Below are 20599 nucleotides of genomic sequence, written 5' to 3' on the forward strand. Positions count from 1 at the left end.
GGACCGGGACACGAACCCATGTCCCCTGCATCGGCAGGCAGACTCTCAACCACTGCACCACCAGGGAAGCCCTCAAACACATATTTTTGATATTTCCTTCGGAAATTACTGGGTTGGCCCTAAAGTTCGCTCGGGTTTTTTCCACAACATCTTACCCAACGTATTTGCTGAATATAAGTGAATTTAGAATACATTTTGTGAAAACACAGACTAACACAGAGTTTAAAACCTGTAATAGTTTTTTTGAGACACAAAGGATGGTCAAGTGGGAAAACTTGAAACTGTAAGAAAGTGTGACAGAACTGGGAGACCCATATAAGGCAGAAGAGTGGAAAGACAGGAGAATTTCAACGTACCTTGTTAAAAATACCTCTGCCCAGATCCCAGCTGCACCTCCCACAGTGAATTCAGGGTTTGCTACAGTCATGTACATGCCACTCAAAGTCCCTTCTTAAACTCCATCAACTGGCTTTCCACCTGAAAAACTCCCTATTTCTATGCTGGTAGTCAACCTGCCCATGAAGATGGCCTTTCCTCTGCCTGACAGACAATAACCCCCACACACCCCAACCCCAAACTATAAACCTTCTGGCTGTACCACAGTCTACATTATACACTGCCTCTTACAAGGCTGAAAGAGTACACTGATGCTAATTTTTAAGTAGCTTCCTGCTTGTTTTATTGAAGGTTGCATAAATAACCTAAGTAAAACAAAAAAAAATTTTTAATTACTTATAATTTCCGAAATTGAAAGGTTATTACTGGATCAGAAACCTTACCACTAAAGAAACCAAGTATGTAAATCAAATATTCTGGTTAGAGAATCCTCTGGGGTTCCCAGGAAAAGAAAGTTCCTTTCACCTAAAATTTAGTCATTCTGTTTACACTGTGGTAACAACATTCTCAAATCTGAAACTTGCCATAAGCACTGCATCTACTAAGTAACATGTTCTAAGAGGGATGGAAGAAAGCATGCAGAAGATATTTTTTAATGGGTTTTTCAATAAAGCATTGTACCACTGTTGTCCTTATAAAAAATTAATAAAAATGGAATCTTACTTGATATCATGTCGAAAAATAAATCCCAGATGGAATAAAGAACGTGTGAAGAAAACGGATTTATTAAACAAGAAACAAAAAGAACAAAATCAAAAAAAGGAAATCAATAAATCCAATTATACTGAAATTAAGAACCTCTGCTCGGGACTTCCCTGGTGGCGCAGTGGTTAAGAATCCCCCTGCCAATGCAGGGGACAGGGGTTCAATCCCTGGTCCGAGAAGATCCCACATGCTGCTGAGCAACTAAGCCTGTATGCCACAGCTACTGAGCCTGCGCACCACAGCTACTGAGACTGCACTCTAGAGCCCGCGCACCACAACTACTGAGCCCGCATGCCACAACTACTGAAGACCAAGCGCCTAGAACCCATGCTCTGCAATAAGAGAAGCCACCACAATGAGAAGTCTGTGCATCACAGTGAAGAGTAGCCCCCGTTCACCACAACTAGAAAAAGCCTGCAGGAAGCAACAAAGACCCAATGCAGCCAAAAATAAATTAATTAATTAAAAAAAAAAAAAGAAGCTTAGAAGTTAAAGTTTTCAAAGTAGCATTATCTTACACCGAATCAAAATTCCCAACATTTATTACAAAAAAAGTTTCCAAATACTGCAATATTATAAATGCTTGCCCATTATGCCTAGATCAAGTTTTAATTGCTAAATACTGATGAAAAGTTATAACACTATTTCAAATAAACCAAAAAAATTTCACTCAATTTGCATTATATTCCTCCAGATCAAACAACACTATCATGCAACTATCAGAGATATTTACTCTACCCAGTAGCCTCTGACATTGTAAAATTTTATAGAGTCCTGAGTTAGGGGGTTTTGAGCACAAGTCACCCATTCTCCTTGTCTGGCCCTGCAATAAACCTTCTTCTGCTCAAAAAAAAAAAAAAAAAAAAAATTTATAGAGTCCTATACCAACTGGGGAAGTTGCTTTCTCCAGTTGCTGCACTATTTCTATTCTGCCACAGCAAGCCTTGTAATAACACGGCTATAAGACTAGGAAGCCATGTAGACAACTAGTTAAATGTATCCCAACTCCATAACAGCAGCAATCAAGCAAGAGAACATAGACTCTGAAAGCCAAAGAAGATTTAGATTCATCAGAATCTATATACTTTGTGTGTGTATATATGTGTATATACATACAAATGCACTCATGTATGTTTGTGCATGTACGTCTGAATGCCTGTACATTGTTGTGTATGTCTGTATGTATAAGGTATCTTCCCACATTTCATTAGCCAGCGTTTCTCACAGGTTGAAATTAGAATAGTATATCTTATATACTATTGATCTTAAATGTACTTAAAAAAAGGGGGGGGACACAATGTACGCACCATGAACTTAGTGTCTTACAAAACACTGTCTTCTTAAGAAGTTATAAGAAAATAATTCTGGCAGGCCAAAACTGTAAGTGTAAAAATGAGATGCAGCCACTGGAAGACATACAGGAAAAGGGCAAATCTATATCTACAGCAGCATTTCCTCAAAGTATATTCCTTGTATATTAATGTTTTTGTCACCTTGGATAGTCACTACACAGATGTACATTTTAAAGATTCTTATGGGTCCTACAGTAAAGAGGATTATTTGAATATTTAGTCCAGTGTTTTCCAAACTTAACTGGCCATGAAACCCTTTTCCCCCAATAATGTTTACTGATGTGACAGATTTAACGTTCTGCTTTTAAAGTGCTGACCTAAATGACTCATTTTCTCTTCACTTGTCTCCTAATAGACTCATTAAAAAAAGAATATAAGATCCAAGAAATTTCTCTTTCCCACAGAAAACTGACCTGAAATTTAAATCTTCTGTAACACTTTCATGAAGCATTTAATGTCTTCTCTCTGATACCACTGATAGAACAGCAAATAATATTTCCAACTAGGAAAACAAAACTTAAATCTTACAAATGCTTTATTCTAAAGGTATTACAAAAGTAAATTAATTCCAGCAAATAGTATTCTTAGAAACAGCTAAGTTTTATTATATTAACAAACTTCTAAGAATTTAAACATGGTAAAATAAAACTGGATTCTCTTGTTTAAGCATGGGATGCTTAAACTATTTAATAATTACAGAATGATATTTAAATTCTCAATTATTTACACAAAGTAGGTAACATTTAAGTAGAAAATCCAAAAATCAGTTCTATTTGCTTTTAGAATGTATCACTGCTTGTGCAATTATAATGTTTTCTTAATTTTGTAATTTCTCTAATTATGTTTTCCTTTGTTGAACATTAAAAGTAGTTTATATTATCATGGCACACATGTGAAAACAAGAAAAGTATGACCCAAGCCTTTGCTGAAAAACAGGATAATTGGGTAGGTTCGAAATTTTTTTAGAAGGTGGTATATTGAGAAATGATTAAACAAGATCTTAGCAAAATTTGGGCAGGGGGGGTGGAATCATTTAATTTTATCTAAAAATAATTTGAAGCTCAGAAAAAAAATCAACCAGATTCACTTTTTAAAGACTATGCTGGAGTTAAACCTAAGCACAAGACAAAGAAAATGTACAGTAAGTCATGAATATATTTACTCAGGCATAAAATAAAGCACCAACGGTGGGGGTGGGGTGGGGGGAGGATACTATTCCACGCTATGCTGAACTTCTTTTAAAAAACCTCTTTGGCGGGCTTCCCTGGTGGCGCAGTGGTTGAGAGTCCGCCTGCTGATGCAGGGGACACGGGTTCGTGCCCCGGTATGGGAAGATCCCACATGCCGTGGAACGGCTGGGCCTGTGAGCCATGGCTGCGGAGCCTGCATGTCCGAAGCCTGTGCTCCGCAATGGGAGAGGCCACAACAGTGAGAGGTCTGCGTACCGCAAAAAAAAAAAAACCTCTTTGGGGACTTCCTGGTGGCACAGTGGATAAGACTCTACGCTCCCAATGCAGGGGGCCGGGGTTCGATCCCTGGTCAGGGAACTAGATTCCACATTCATGCTGTAACTAAGAGTTCCAATGCCACAACTAAGGAGCCTGCCTGATGCAACTAAGACCTGATGCAACCAAATAAATAAATAAATATTTTTTAAAAAAACCCTCTGAGTAAATGACATACAATAAAGCAGCAAACCTACTTGCCTTGAAGGGGAACAAAAGAAGCAACAAAGACGTCATTATCAAGTTTTCAGTAACACAAAATCAAGAATATTATGTGAACACTATACATAAAGTCCTAAAATAAACAATTCCAAAGGCAAACAAACAAACCCCAAAACTGAGAGACAAAGAAAAAATCAATAGTAAGGGTGAAACAGATTATGGTGTTATCTTAAATGTAAAAATGACAAATTCTATTCTGAATAAGAAAAAGGACACGTAAAGCTATAAAAGGATTTTTTAAAAACTGCCTTCTTTTATTCTTATTAAAAAATTATAATTTTAGATTAGTAGAGTTTGGTTAAATTTTTTTTAATTTACTAGTGATGAGAAGGGCAAAAAATAATCAAAGGACTTTTTTCCCTCAAATCAAACTACTCACCAAGGAATAACTACAGCACTGAAAGGCCACCAACATTCTAAAGAAAGATATAAACCACTTCTGAATTTGAACTTTAACATACGTTAAACTTATAAAAATAACTCTTTTAAAACCTTTAAGCAACATACCACTAAGTCTTGATCCTGAAGCAAGTTACAAATTGCCTCATATAACATGGGTCTTAAGTCAGACTTGAATTTCACAGAAATCCACTGACCAATGAGCCAAATCACCCTGCGTCGCAATGGCTTATACCTAGATAGGGAAAATCATGAAATTAAAAGGTTACATATTTTAAGAAGCCTATTTCACTTAGTATATTTCATCGTTTAAATCTAAAATGTAGTAAGAAAACAATATGCATTTTTATATAAAAGTTTAAAAGCACTTTTAAATGTACCACAGTATAAATACTAACAAAGTTCTGATTTGAAAAACTGAAAATTCTTAGGCAGATATATTGTAAATCTGATTATTTTGTATTAAAGAATTACAACATAGTTATGTACATAAAAACCAAGTCCACTTCTGTTCCTTAAAGTAACCAAAAAAAGTTAATCTAAATAGGTATAACTAGCAAATGTTCCAAACCCTAAGGCTGGACAGGCCCCAAAAAGTAATAATAAAGGAATTTTCCAATTCCAATTCTGTTAATCTCATAAAAGATTATTTTCAGAACACTGTGAGAAATCTCTAGACATATAAAATATGCATATAAATTTATACTGATTTCAGCTAAAGTTTCTAATTTTGTAAAAGGTGCCCAATTACAAATTGTGACTCAGATTACCAAAATAATGATTTGTATTTTTTAAGTTATAAAACATTTACAGTAACATGTACATATACTTGTTTCTCTATGGCCATCTTTGCTAAAGAAAAGGAAGGTTCTTTAGGCAAAGAGAAAAATCACTTGTGTCCAAGAATTCCACCCACAAAGTCTCTTCTTGATATTATATTTATTTTAGTGGCAAGATGATATTTATTTCTGGGTGAAAATGTAGGAAACTAATGAATATACCACATTTTTTAGAAAATTATAATCTTATATGATTAAACACGTAAAAAGAATTATTCACTAAGTTCCAAAAGAAGTGTATTCCCTGCTTTCAAAATGTTTAACATACCTAAAAGAATTAAAGACTACAAACCTATATACTAGGATTGCAGAAACGAAAGAGAGAAGAGCAGGCAGAAGGAGATGGGATTTGAACAGTCTTTAAGATAAATAGCATTTGGGGCAAAAAACTGAAAAGACGCCACTTCAGGGGACAGGGGCAATTTGAACAAAGTCCCAGAGGTGGAAGTAAACAAGACTTGTGTAGAGTAAAGGAAGGAACCACAGAGTCTTTAATTTTGGATTGAGATCTCTGGGATTACCACATTCAACATTCTGTTCTCGACAAAGAGAATGAAGCTCAGAAAGGTTCAAATTCCAAGATGACAGTCACTTCTGGGCAAAGTTAAGAATAGGAGTCAGTTTGTTCCTCAAAGTGTGGTTCCTGGACCGCAGTATCATTATCTGGAAGTGTGACAGAATCACACAATCTGACCCAGACTGATAAACTAAACCAGAACCTGCATTTTAACAAGATCACCAGGTGATTCATATGCACATTAAAGTTTGAGAAATACTGGTCTAGTTCAGTTCTGTCCAAAAGAAATATAATGCAAGCCAAATATGCAATTTTAAATTTGTTAGTACCCACATTAAAATAAGTAAAAAGATACATGTGAAAATTTAATATTTTTATTTATTGCAATATATCCAAAATATTATCATTTCAACATGTAATTAATACATGGTTGATCAGTCTAGACTAAACAGCCTATAAGGGTTTAAGGACAAGCAAAGTGCACATGTGTCTCCCTACTAAAGGCTTTCTCTCCAACAGAGGCTCACTAGCTCTCTGAGGGCAGAATTGAAGCCCATCTTATTCACCACTGCCTCTACAGGACACAGCAAATTCCAGTGCTGAAAATATTTGATTGAATAAATGACTGAATAACTGAATGGATAGCTACTTAATGGTCAAAATTACTTTTAAAGTGTCTCCAGCTCTACAATTCTATGGCTCTAAATATTTATAAAATGATCCATATATAGATAGTTTTCTATTCATTTATTAAAGTAGTCAAGATATGTTAACTGATCTATGACTATATGCTAGGCATCCTGACAAGTACCACATCTACAGAAATAAATCACTAGAACTGCACGATTCAAAACAAGAAAAAAGTATCTTGGAATTTTTTTTAGGTGTCTAATTTTAAATGAAGAAAAATTTTAAAAATTATGAAAGACCCTTTCCCTTCCATTTTACTCATTCAGTACCTAAAATTAAAATAATTAGGCAAGTATTTAAATGTATATGCAACAGAAGAATTGGGCAAAAACCCTACTAAATGTCAGATAGATCTGTACTACTGAACTAGGCACCTCAATACAAGCCTAATGTGTGTCCAAATACTTTTTGCCATGGTGTCTCTGCAACTCCTTCTCCCCAAAGACTTGCAGTATGCTCTCTCCGTGTGATCCCAAGGCAGTCACCTTTGATGGATGTTACTTTGGTTAGGCTACTTCTGGCATCAGGCCTAGCCTCTATTAAGTCTCCAATTGGCTTCCTTTTGTATACAATTTCTTTCTAGAATTCAGAGATCTCCATCTTCTGTTACCTCTGCATAAAATTTCCTCCTGCAAATCCCATTACTGGGCATACAGCTGGAGAAAACCATAATTCAAAAAGACACATGCACCCCAGTGTTCACTGCAGCACTATTTACAATAGCCAGGTCATGGAAGCAACCTAAATGCCCATCAACGGACAAATGGATAAAGAAGCTGTGGTACATATATACAATGGAATATTACTCAGCCATAAAAAGGAACGAAATGGGGTCATTTGTAGAGACGTGGATGGATCTAGAGACTGTCATACAGAGTGAAGTCAGTCAGAAAGAGAAAAACAAATATCGTATATTAACGCATATGTGTGGAATCTATAAAAATGGTACAGATGAATTGGCTTCCAAGGCAGAAATAGAGACACAGATGTACAGAACAAACGTATGGACACCAAGGGGGGAAAGCGGGGGTGGGGGGCAAGGGGGTGGTGGTAGGATGAACTGGGAGACTGGGATTGACATGTATACACTAATATGTATAAAATAGATAATTAATAAGAACCTGCTGTATAAAAAATAAATTAAAAAAAACAAAACAAAACAAAACTAAAAAACAAAAATTTCCTCCTGCAAACTAGCTTATGTAACATCAAATACTTCATACATGTCACAATTCACATTTGAAGTAAAATAACAAGAAACGATTTTGCTTATTTTTCAATTATAAGATTCACAAATCTTATTCCTTTCTACACTGGACACTATCAGCTAAGTCAGACTATGACTTTTTTAAAATTTTAAGCAATTTTCATGCTTTCTTGTCTTCATTAGAAAATCAATAAGATGAAATAAGTATATAACAAACACAGAGTTTTATACTTGCCTATTGTGAATGACTTGTAATTCTGGAAGAAGCTGGTTTTTAAACCACTGATCAAAATCAACACTGTCAAACAGCTCATAAGCCGCTAATCCAACAGCATTATACACTAAGAAGAAAAAATTTAATTTCAGATACTGGGCAAAATGCTAATTGTCCTTATGCAAGAAAATAAGCCTTAAGGACTACTTTGAAATATGTAATATGTTAATAGAGAGAAATCTACAATATGTTAATCTGGGAAATTATTTAAACAGACATTTTAGAAACATTATTTAAGTTACTTTATGTTTTTCTTAAATACTCAGTGCTTTCAAACAGAAAATTACATTCATTTAAAAATATTCAAGTCAAATTATAAAAACAACATCTGCTTCCAAATAGATGCAATATTTTATACTATGGGGTCCCTAATTATCCTCTTTCCAGCCTCTTCTCTCACCACAACCCATTAAATTCCATGTTCCAATTAAACAAAAATACACCCAATTCAAAACTTAACTGGACTTGTTCCTCTTCCCTTCAAGTTTCTGTCCCTACTGCTCCTTCTGTCTGGAACCGCCCCCTCCCCCTTATTAACTCTCACTTATCCTGTGTTCGCACAGAACACTTCTTTAGGAGCCTTTCCCTGGGTACACCAAAACTACCTTGTAGTTTTCCACAGTACTACATAATTACCACCTATTGTAGCATTAATCAACTGATACTATGTTATAATCAACTGTCTGTTTACTTGGCTATCTCCACCACCAGGCAGCTCCTAAATTTAAGGTATCTTTGCATCCCAACTCTCCCAGCATAACACCTGCCACAAAAGAGACACATCATCTTCTGAAGAAATGTTTCTAAATCATTTTCGTTTAACATACCAGCATCTTTGATTAACAGTGCATTCATATCTTCCACGTTAGTGGGCCCTGAAAAAATAAGTATCAGCAAACGTAAATAAAACTAGTTTTTAAAAGATATTTAAATTCAATTTGTTAGTTTCTCAATTCATTAAGTACAATATATTTTGTGATATTACATGTAGGTGTAAAGAGAAAGTTTAAGTTTTGTTACCATCACCGTTAGAGAACACAGATACAACATGTAAAGCTATATTACAATTTTAAAAAATCATTATAACATATATGGAAAATGTTATGTCAAGCAGCGTTCTAGAAAAATGTATGCCAAATTGCTAACTATTGTATTGTACCCTGATTATAAGAGATAATTCTTAGAAAGAATAAAAAGATGAATCCCACAATAGAAAAAAAAAAAAGAACAAGTATGGGCAATTCACACAAGAAGTTCTAAACATAAAAAATAAACCAGGTTATGACAATACATTAAAGGGTTAACAACAAAATGCAAAGTACAAACAGAAAAACGAGAGCCATTACATAATGTGAAAACTTCAGAATAAAAGCCGGCAGTCTCTGCACTACTCTCCAGAAAGGAGACTACCATGGTTAAGACAGGAAAAAATACAGTTTACTTAGTTAGTATATTTCTTTAGAATAGAAAGTTTTCTAGCAAGTTTATCAAAGCACCTTTCTGCTGCTAAATATGATTTCTTAAGCTCACTAGTCCAAATACTAGAGTTAAGTACAGCCCCAAATAAGCAAATCGCTCCAAAACTAGAAAGAAAATAACTAAACTGAAATTACTGAAAACCTTACCACCCCATAGAGCAGCTTACCACAGTGTAACCTAATTAGCTTACCCACTTTCCTACAGTGGTTCAAGAAAAACTGAAAATACAATTATTATTCAAATTATCCTTAAAAACGAACACAAAAAACTTGATTGATAGCTCATCTCTTCCCTTGGTTTATAACTTAAGCAGGAATACTCTATTAAATTTTTGAGAAAACAAAAGCCTAAAAAGTGAGCTACCCTTTATAATACTACAAACAAGATCAGGAATCTCCTTCTCTACAGGAGATTCTCTTGCAGTTATTTCCTTACATTACTACCTACTCAATACTTGAACCCTTATAATGTGACTCCTGCCCAAACCAATCAAGTAACCTGTTTAAGACTCTAAAGTTCAGGATAGTCTTTGATAGCTTTCCCTTGCCCAGCAGTCAGTTAATTGCCAAAAGTCAATCAACAGTTACTGAGTGTGCTAGGCGCTGGGAACAAGGTGTGAACAACACAGATGTGTTCATGGCCTCCTCTCTGAAATTTATAGTATAGAAGAATAGTCAGTGATAAATCACTTTTTACAAATGAATCTATTTACAAAACAGAAGTAGAGTCACAGATGTAGAAAACAAACTTACGGTTACCAAGGGGGAAAGGGGGGTGGGGTAGGGATAAATTGGGAGATTAGGACTGACATACACACACAACTATACATAAAATAGCTAACTAATAAGAACCTACTGTGTAGCACAGGGAACTCTACTCAATACTCTAATGACCTATATGGGAATAGAATCCAGAAAAGAGTGGACATATGTATAACTGATTCACTTTGCTGTACAGCAGAAACTAACATACCATTGTAAATCAACTACTCTCTGATAATAAAAATAACTAAAAAAAGATAAATCACCTGTGACACTTAAAAAATTTAATTACTTGTGTACAAAGTACAATCATCAAGCGTTAAAAATTTCACTTCATCATTTTCTCTTAAATCCATTACCTTCTTTCCATTCCCACTGCCACTATTCTAAGGCTAATAACATTTATTATTTTAACTTCTTCTCCCACTACTTCCTACAGCATGCTCCAAATAGACTATTTCTCCAACCAATATACTTGACTGCTATTTTGTTTATGCTGCTAGTATGCTTACCACAGCAAAATCTAATTACCACATTCAAGGCCTATCTCATTTGTGAATTGCCCATCCTTGTTTTCTATCTTGAAGGCCACTCTTTCAGAAAAGCACACATTCTGTCTTTCCCAAATTCATGTCTAGTATATGATCTAGGAAACACTGCACTGCACATAGTAGGCACTCAAAATATTTTACTGAACACTAATTAAAAGATAAATCAAAGTATCACAAAATATACCTCACCTTGAAGTGTTTGCATCATTTCTAAAAGTACAGGAGTAAGAGTCTGGTTATATTCATGGAATATATCTATAAATAATACTTCAGTGCATGGCTGTTGGGGGAAAAAAATTTCTAATGAAAACAATGGTATACTGCATTGATTAATTCTACATTAAAGCAAAGAATACTCATTCTTAAAACTCTATGTTTCCAATTCTTGATGTTTTTTGAAAAAAAGTTTATTGCTGTTTTTTGTAAACACAGTCAGAAATAAAATCAAATTTAATAATTTAATTATTAACATGGAATGTTTATTTCACTATTTCAATCATTTGGCATTATGCATTCCAAAACGCCAAACTGTGAAGAGGAGAAATTTACATGTTTAATTAATAATTCTTTAAATCTAGAAAGCAATCTGGAGCCACATTCATTTACAGAATTATAAATGACTGTCCAGGAATTAATGTTAAAAACTGTATATTTTCTTGGCAATGACTTAAGTAACAACAGCAATTCATGAATTCAATTCACCAGAGTTGTTCTTCCTTTAACAGACACAAAAAGAAATCACAAATAAAAAGAATGATTCATTTTCATTCTTAAAAGTACTGAATCACTAGATGTTTCATAATATAAAGTATAATTAAATGTTGAAGGTATTGTGCTTTATGTTTAAAAAGGAATCTTACAGATATACAGACTGAAATATGTACAGATGAAATGACATGTCATCTCAGATATTTACTTCAAAATAATCTAAGTGGTTTGTAAAAGAGTGCTTCTATGAAACAAGACTAGCCATGAGTTGATAACTGATAAAATAGGTTTCGAATACAGAAGAGTTCATGATATTATTCTATTTTTTAATATGTTTAACATTTTCCATAAGAGAAAGTTTTAAAAACTTAAAGCAACAAAATTTTTTAAAAAAACTTTTAAGTGGGATTCCCTGGTGGCGCAGTGGTTGACAGTCCGCCTGCCGATGCAGGGGACACGGGTTCATGCCCGGTCCGGGAAGATCCCACATGCTGCGGAGCGGCTGGGCCCGTAAGCCATGGCTGCTGAGCCTGCGCATCCGGAGCCTGTGCTCCGCAATGGGAGAGGCCACAACAGTGAAAGGCCCACGTACCGCAAAAAACAAAAAACAAAAAAAAACTTTTAAGCACTAATATTTTCTATGGAAGCTTATGAAACTAAAAACTGTAACACACTTAGGAAAATAATGGCAAATTACGTAAATTATGTAAACACAACAAAAAGAATAGTTCAAAGACCACATTTGATAAATCTTCCTCAAATGTTGCCCTTATCAATAAATGTATATTTAAAAAGCATTCTATAACTAAAAGCAATAGGCTGGTCTCTGAGAATCATATTAGATAGTAAGAGAAATAATGTATCAAAAGGACCTTTATAATTACTGAAATACTTAGGAGGAAAAAAATCATTCTAGCCAAAAAAAGGTAGCTTTCACTGCAAAAACATTTCCTACTTCTGCAATGACAGTTATTTCCCAATCAATTTGTAAAATGAAGAAAAATTCAGTTTGCAAAGCTCCAACTTAAACAAAAATTTCAGATCTAAGTTCATAATTTAATTAAGTACTTTCCTCTCAAATATGGACTCTTGCAATTATGAATAAATGTTCCCTGTCTGACTTAATGCTTGAAATCTTCAATAGAGTATCATTCTCTACTAAGAGTTATAGAAGCATTAAACTTTTCCCTATCAATTTTTCTTTCAATCAATACTCACCCTCAAACTGTATTTCCAAGAATCTCCTCCTGTTTCTTCCACTGCTGCAATTAAAAATATAACAAATGATGCTCTCCACAAATGCAATAATGATGTTTCCAAAATCTCAGTTTGGAAAACAAAGACTTTAAATAATATCAATATAATATAGCTGTGAACTGCTTTAAAATAACACTGAGAGCGCATGCTTGGGAACACAAGGCCTTACAAAGATTTCTTTACTATAACCTACAGATCGTATCTGTGTACATCATAGTCATCTATCAAGTGCTCATATCCATAAGGATTTTTACTTTCATTAAGAACTCTGTATGGAGGAAAGCTCAAAGTACTTGTCACTCCCAGAGTATGTGACATCACCTGATACACTATCATTACAATCCTGAGAATCATTTCATACAATAATGATGTTTTACAAGTTCAAATGATTAGTCATTTTCCATAAATTTCCTATATTTAAAGTAAAATACTTCAGGGACTTTTAAAACTCTAGGGATTCAGTGTTTCATCTTATAATATTATATTACTGCATTAAAAAAAGCAATAAGAAGCATAAGACTTTAAGAGAAAAAGCAAAAACAAAATATGCATTATACAGTGTAGTGCTGTATTTTCTAAATGGATTAAAATATTTTTAAATGAAAAAGAGAAAGAAGATAAGTCTTACAAAAATGTTTAAGGTGTTCTAAAAATATTGGAAACACGTGTATAACTACACAAAGGCACCCAGCCAAAGGGATGAGTAGAGGTTAAAATCTAGCCTATGTCTGACCATGGCTGAAGCAATTCACACACGAACACTTTATTCACACACAGGTACTTTATCAGGTACACAAGTCCTTGATTTTCTGTAGCAAAGGACCTGATATTCTATCTAGTACTAAAATTCATATAGATAAAAAGAACTCCTATAAAAACATTTTAATCATCAAAAAATTAATTTTAAATTAAAACTTAAATAGGTAATCCATTCGGCAATTCAGAAATTTTCATCTCCAAACTTCGTTCTGAAGTAAAAATTTCTACAAATAAAAAATAATACAGAATGAACCACAAAGATAATAGAGAAAGACAGTTAATTTTATATTTTTGTTTTAAACTACAGGATATATTCATAACATCTAAAAAATTTTATGTTTTTGGAAAAAATTTTATATACTTGAACATGCATTCATTTTCTCCTTCTCAATTTGTACTAATGGCTAATAAAGAGAGAATGATAAGCTAACTTTTAAAAACCAAGATTCTCAGAACAAAAGTACTACATTAAAATACAGTGTTATTATACCTGTCATTCAAACAAATGATATCTATTGATGGAAGGGGGAAAAGAACCATGCAAAGACTGAAAAACGGATACTTACTAAAGCCTTCTGGGTCTTCTTCCCACATTGTCAGTTCTTCTTCAGTTAACAGAAAATAATGAGAGACTAATCTTCTACATATCTCTGTCAAAGTGGGATATGTGAAGAATGCCATCTTAATCTTATGAGCTTCAAGAGTTTCAGGGCTGCTATCTAGAAAAATAAAATTTCCAAGTCAATTGTACAGACATTCTACCCAAGTTGGATTATGTAACTTAAATTAAAAAATACCTCCTATATAGTGGTGTATAAATTTTCATTTATATTATGGACAAATCTCAAAGATGCTCTTGCCTTTATTCATACCACACACACATCAGTCTTGCTTCGTCTTACCACTATAGCTTGTACATTTCCATGCTATATTATCACACCACATTGAAGTGAGTTACTTATGTATCTCTCTCTCTGTCCTACAAGACTTTCTCATTCATCTCGATATACATGTACATGAATAAATTCCAAATACAGTTTACCCTTGAACTTTGCGAGGCCATTTACACTCAGATATTTCAACAGTAAATACTACAGTACTACATGGTCCGTGGTTGGTTGAATCCTCAGATGCATAGGAACCGCAAATACAGATGGCCAACTATAAGTTATACTCAGATTAACCTCCTCATTGTTGGAGGGTCAACTGTAATACAACAAACAATTTAATCTGTCTAGAAGCAACATCACTTTATACAAGGTCAGAGAAAAGTTTTAATTGTACAAATAAATACAGCCTACAAATGAGCTGCAGTGGTTACCGGAGGGCTTCAACTGATCTTCTACTGTGTTGCAAAAGAAAGTTTACTAAATGCACTGCATGGTTTCTAAAAGCTGGCATTCACATGTTAAAGGCTCAAATCCTTATCTCTACTTCATGTCCCAGCAATATTTTATTTTTCAGACTTAAATAAATGAATTTCAAAAAACTTACATAAAAATAGCAATTGCTTCATGCTTAGATTAAAATAAGGAAGTGAACAAAATAAAACTACCAGTAAAGCATTACCTTCAAAGTTTTTGGATGGCTTATAAGCATAATTTTTGACAATCATCTTAATAAGATTCATGCACTGGACAATGAATCGTTCAAATGTAACTCCTTCACCAACTTCTGTAAACACATAGCTTACAGAAAATTCCAGTGATCTCTGAATTAGAGGAGTAAATGAAAAGGGATGCTGATCCAAGAAGTCCAAAAGCTATAAAGAAATAAAAATTAAAATGTATCAAATTCACATAGGAAATATAATCATTCATAGGTATATCTCATAACTTTGGTAATAAACACTTAGCAAGTTTTGAACCTTGGTGGGAAGTCCATGTATATATGTATATGCAGTTTCACATGTAATAGACATGTAATATACTTCCTGGGATACATCATACAACAGTGGATTAAATCAGATTATATCTCATTACCTGAACTCTCTATTATTTCTAGTACAAGGTTCAAAATAAACTTACTTCATACTTAATTTGATATCAATGGGCAAATGTGATACAAAAAGTACAAGTATACAAAAGATAGGCTTTTAAAAAAGTAATAGATAAAGGCAAAGAATCAAAAAACTATCCTGCATCAACTGTATTTCAATGTATCAAACAGTTGATGAGACAGATTTCTTCCTTATAGAAGAATTCCAGCTAATAAATTCAAAAGGAATAATAGAGTTACATTGCCATCATTTTGTAACCCCTAATCAAACAACAGATCTAAGTTATGATCATCAATGGCTGCTAAATAAGGGAAAGGCTACTGAAGAACTTTACAATAGCTCACTCATCAATTTTAGACAACCAGACACTGTGCATTTCCTGATGTGATACAATAGGAAATACACAGCATCACCTGTAAAGTATTCTTGTCACTGCCATCCTCCTCCCAAAAAAAAAAAGGCCTGAATGTGATCAAGCCTCTGTATCTAACTAGAAATTTGTAATAAATATGGGAGTAGGAGGGGTATAGAGACAAAGAAATATGTTAAATAACACATCAGGATGTAGGCAGCCAAATCCACAACATGGAAAACTCTACAGGAAATGATCTGTTATCTCAACAAATAAGTAACAAGAAAGAAAGAAAAAAAAGACATAAAGAGAACCAACACTACTGAATCCTTATTCAAAAAAAAAAAAAAACTATAAAAAATTTATGAGAGAAATCTGAAAACTGACTAAATATTTAGATGATATTAAGAAGTCATTCCTACTTTTTAAATGTGATAATATTGTTAGATTATATGTTTTTTTTAAATCCTTCCTCACTTAAAGACACATATTCAAATATTTATAGATAATACTATGTGATATCTGGGCTTTGCTTTAAAACAAACAGAAAGGAAAGAGAAGCAGCATACAGGTAAAAACAGAATTGACCATGACCTTATTTTGATAATTGCTGAAGCTGAATGACAACCTCATGTGATTCAAAGTTACTCAGTTCTATTTGGAGGCATACTTTAAATGTTCCAATTTAAAAAGCTTTAATAAAGTCATAAGACCATAAATATGAATTTCATAAATTATATACTCACACTGTGTAGTCCCACTGCCTAACCACATCATTTTGTTTTACTTTGCTATGTGTTTTTTGTTTTTAACTTAAAGGATCTAAGTCAATTTTATCTGGATCTTGGATGAGGTGGGCTTTGCTGCTGAGGCTCTTTGGACCATGAGAGTTGGAAATGAAGACAGAAACTGAAAGTGAGTTGGAAATGAAGACAACTGAAACTGAAAGTAACTGCTACCCAACCACAAAAAATAAGAACAGCTCATTTCTACTCCTTTGCTCCACTGGCCCCATCAGGGAACAGACAACCTCAACCCTATTAATGATCCTTCAATGAAAAGGGGGAAATATGCTACAGATTTAGATATTGCCACCTATCTTCAAACACCTGTTTTAGGGCTATGCAGTCCTCCAACCAGGTCTTCCTCACTGCTATACCCAATTCTTTGTACGTTTCCCAACCTCCAAGACCAAAACTTTGTAAAAATTAATATTTTTTATAAAACTTAATTTCATCAGAAATACATACACACTGCCTAGTACAATGCACCCATATAATTATATTCAAAAGATATTTGATATTAATGATGATAATCTGTCATTATGAATATAATGATTTCCTAGTATTATCTACTGCGACATCTTAGCTGCTTTCTGCTGAACTGCATTGCTGTCTTCTTTATCTCTGCTTTTTCCAGTGGGTTTGAGAATAATGAGCCTTATGGGAATCAACTTCTCTAATATTTATTAGGACTGATTTTTTTTTTTACATCCAGGTGACATACACTATGATATATGGTATATAAATTTAATTTTTATATGCATTCTAAAGACTTCAAGATACAAGGGTTTTGGGGTTTTTTAGCTTTCTTATACACAGTAAGAAAATAAGTTACCTTAACACTAAAGTGAAAGTGTATGCTTATTAAAAAATCATTTTCCTTCCTAAATTTGAGTATGTACATTTCATTTGAGAAAACATACTTAAGATAAAAAAAAAACTTACCACTTTAGTAAAAAGAATGATGGTCTTTTCCAGTCTATCTCTACATATATTATCTGTACCTATACTTCTACCTGTTAGAAATACATTTCAAATATTAGTAAAAAATTTATAATATTCTAGAAATTCACAACCAAGACAATGACAAAACTTTTTACAAAAATACTGCTCAGATTTATTTTTGCACATTTTGCATTATGTGCATTTTTGCACATTTTGCATCACTAGTGTGTATTCCCAACTCTAAACAAATAAACAATAAAAATTAAGTTTTTAAAAAGCAATACCAAGACTTGTACTTGACACAGTAAACTTCAGTGCCATATTTCATAAAATTAATCCTAAAATACAAACTGAGCCCATTTCACAGTAGCAATTTTATCCATAAAATCAGGAATCACAGTTTCAAAATCTAAACTAGTTATATCTGAAATACCTATCAAGCAACATAAGTAAAAACACAGAATTCAAAGATTAACATAATCATTATTTTTCCTATATCGTCTAACAATTTTCTTCTGATAATTTCCCTGGTATAATTAATTTCTGTACATTCAGAATAATGTCCATCAGCTCATTAACTATCTTGCTCCCTAATCATACTAATCATATTCTGTCTCAACAGTTATGTCATTCTCTTCTCCTGGAAAGACTTCTATTCTTCCTTCTTTTTCCCCCAGGGGGATGACCAGAGGAAAATGACCATTTTTAGGGGAAAAAAACTGTATTATATGAGCTGTCTTATTCATCTTTACATGCACAGTACCCAGAACAATACCTGGCAACACACTCAATAATGATTCTACTAAACCGAAAATGACTGACATAAAACAATCAGCAACTCCCTAAAAGTGAGTACACTAAGGTATCTTCTCAGGATAGTAAGTCTCCCAATACACTCACACATAAAAAACATACACGTATACAGGTTATACATACGTGTGTGTGCACGCATTCATGTGTATCCTGTGTATGTTATGTGTGTGTATCCTGAGCAAAGGTGCTTATAATCATAGGGAAGAGAAAAAGATAACAAACAGACCACCAGTATAATACAACACAAATGCAAATGCTAAATTCTTTCGTGTGGGAGAGTGGATCAGAAAGGGTCCTATAGGTAAGTCAGAAAGGTTAATAAACAAGGGATTTACAAAATGAATGTAACCATTTAAGAACATTTATATCAAACAGATACATAAAATGTACTAAAAGAAACAATCAATAAAAAGTCTAAACAGCATTTGACATAGGGTCTACACTTATTATCTGCTAAACATACTACCGTTGTGGATGTCTGCATGGAACGGAGTAGTAGCAGCAGTAGAAATACAGAGGAAGGAATGGATACAAAATAATTTTATTTTTTAAAAAACATTTCCTCAATACTTAGGACAAGACAGGTATATGAAGACAAAGCTGAGCTTCCAATTTAATTTCAGATAATTAATTACCGAGATAACAAGATTTTAGCCACTACAGATTTGCAAGTGCCAAGCGGAAGCTATTAATGAGTAAGGATTCTACAGTTAAAAACTACTATCATGGAAGTACTTACTGCACTCCAGAAATTGTTTTAGACGTTCAAATATTCCATGTAAAAAACCCTAGAAAAGAAAAAAAATTTTGAAGAGTCTCAATTTATTGTTATAATTTTACCTTACACTTTTTCAGGGAAACTAAAACATACTTATCACATCATATTAAAAAGTTAAAATTAGATAAAAATCATTCCATTATTATAAAATGTCTTCAGCCTTCCACAACAAAATAACTATTTCATCTCCTCAGTGTCTCATTTCAATAACCTAAATCACTTTGCAATAAATAAAAAATTATTTATTAAGCATTCTATTTCACTACATATTCTCTATTCTCCTTACTGTTTTATTTTTTTTATAGCCTTATAACCCCCTGACATACTGTTTATCATCTGTCTCCTCCCTCTAAAATGTAAGATCCTTAAGAGCCAAGAACTTTTCCTTGTTATTTTGCTCTATCCCAGAATCCAGGAATGGTATTTAGCAATAATAAGTACTCGTAATATGAATAAATGGTAGCAATTATTTATAGCAGAGTTCTCAATCTCAAGTATTAAAAACATTAGCCTTCAGATACCAGAAAAGGCAAGACTCACCATTTACCATATGGGTCCAATACACCTTTACCTTTTAATATATATTTTAAAATATTATGAAAATTTCACAGAAATAGGGCTTTCCTGGTGGCACAGTGGTTGAGAATCCGCCTGCCAATGCAGGGGAGACACGGGTTCGAGCCCTGGTCTGGGAGGATCCCACATGCCGCGGAGCAACTAAAGCCGTGTGCCACAACTACTGAGCCTGCGCTCTAGAGCCCGCGAGCCACAACTACTGAAGCCCACGCACCTAGAGCCTGTGCTACACTACAAGAGAAGCCACAACGAGAAGCCTGCACGCCGCAACGAAGTAGCCCCTGCTGCCACGACTAGAGAAAAGCCTGCGCACAGCAACAAAGACCCAACACAGCCAAAAATAAAATAAATAAAATAAATTAATTAAAAAAACTTTACAGAAATAAATATAAAGGAATAGTGAAAAACAACTTTATTAAAAATTTTTAAGAATTTAATTATCACAGACTTCTTTGTATCAATAAATTCTGGTGTATAAACATCATAAAAGATGTCACGTGTCCTGCTAGCAAATGAGATGGTCCAGGTTTTTGTCACAAAATACTACACAATGAAGGCCTTCCTGATGAATGACTAACTAGAACAGAATGCTCTATTTCTTCTTTGAAATATAGAAATATATTGTTCACTCATCAATTCCTGAGCCTGAGACAATTCAACTAGGATATCATCACCTGAAGACACAAAGGCTGGGATTTCACTTAGACAATTTCACTATCATCACTAGGGTCTA

At 33.8% G+C, this 20599-nt stretch overlaps 1 protein-coding gene across 1 annotated transcript in view; it reads right to left on the reverse strand.

Moving 5' to 3' along the window:
• The window catches only part of IPO11 (importin 11), a 221902-nt gene that overhangs the window by 134658 nt on the left and 66645 nt on the right, over positions 1 to 20599 (reverse strand). Inside the window, exons 8-16 of the mRNA XM_060009435.1 lie at positions 19252 to 19300; positions 17700 to 17770; positions 15191 to 15383; positions 14188 to 14340; positions 12824 to 12867; positions 11087 to 11177; positions 8934 to 8981; positions 8068 to 8173; positions 4688 to 4814 (exon numbers count right to left, since the gene is read on the reverse strand). Of these exons, the coding sequence (XP_059865418.1) occupies positions 4688 to 4814; positions 8068 to 8173; positions 8934 to 8981; positions 11087 to 11177; positions 12824 to 12867; positions 14188 to 14340; positions 15191 to 15383; positions 17700 to 17770; positions 19252 to 19300 (882 nt within the window). The remainder of the gene's footprint in view (positions 1 to 4687; positions 4815 to 8067; positions 8174 to 8933; positions 8982 to 11086; positions 11178 to 12823; positions 12868 to 14187; positions 14341 to 15190; positions 15384 to 17699; positions 17771 to 19251; positions 19301 to 20599) is intronic.

This window comes from Delphinus delphis, chromosome 3, assembly GCF_949987515.2.
Source record: "Delphinus delphis chromosome 3, mDelDel1.2, whole genome shotgun sequence".
NCBI lineage: Eukaryota > Metazoa > Chordata > Mammalia > Artiodactyla > Delphinidae > Delphinus > Delphinus delphis.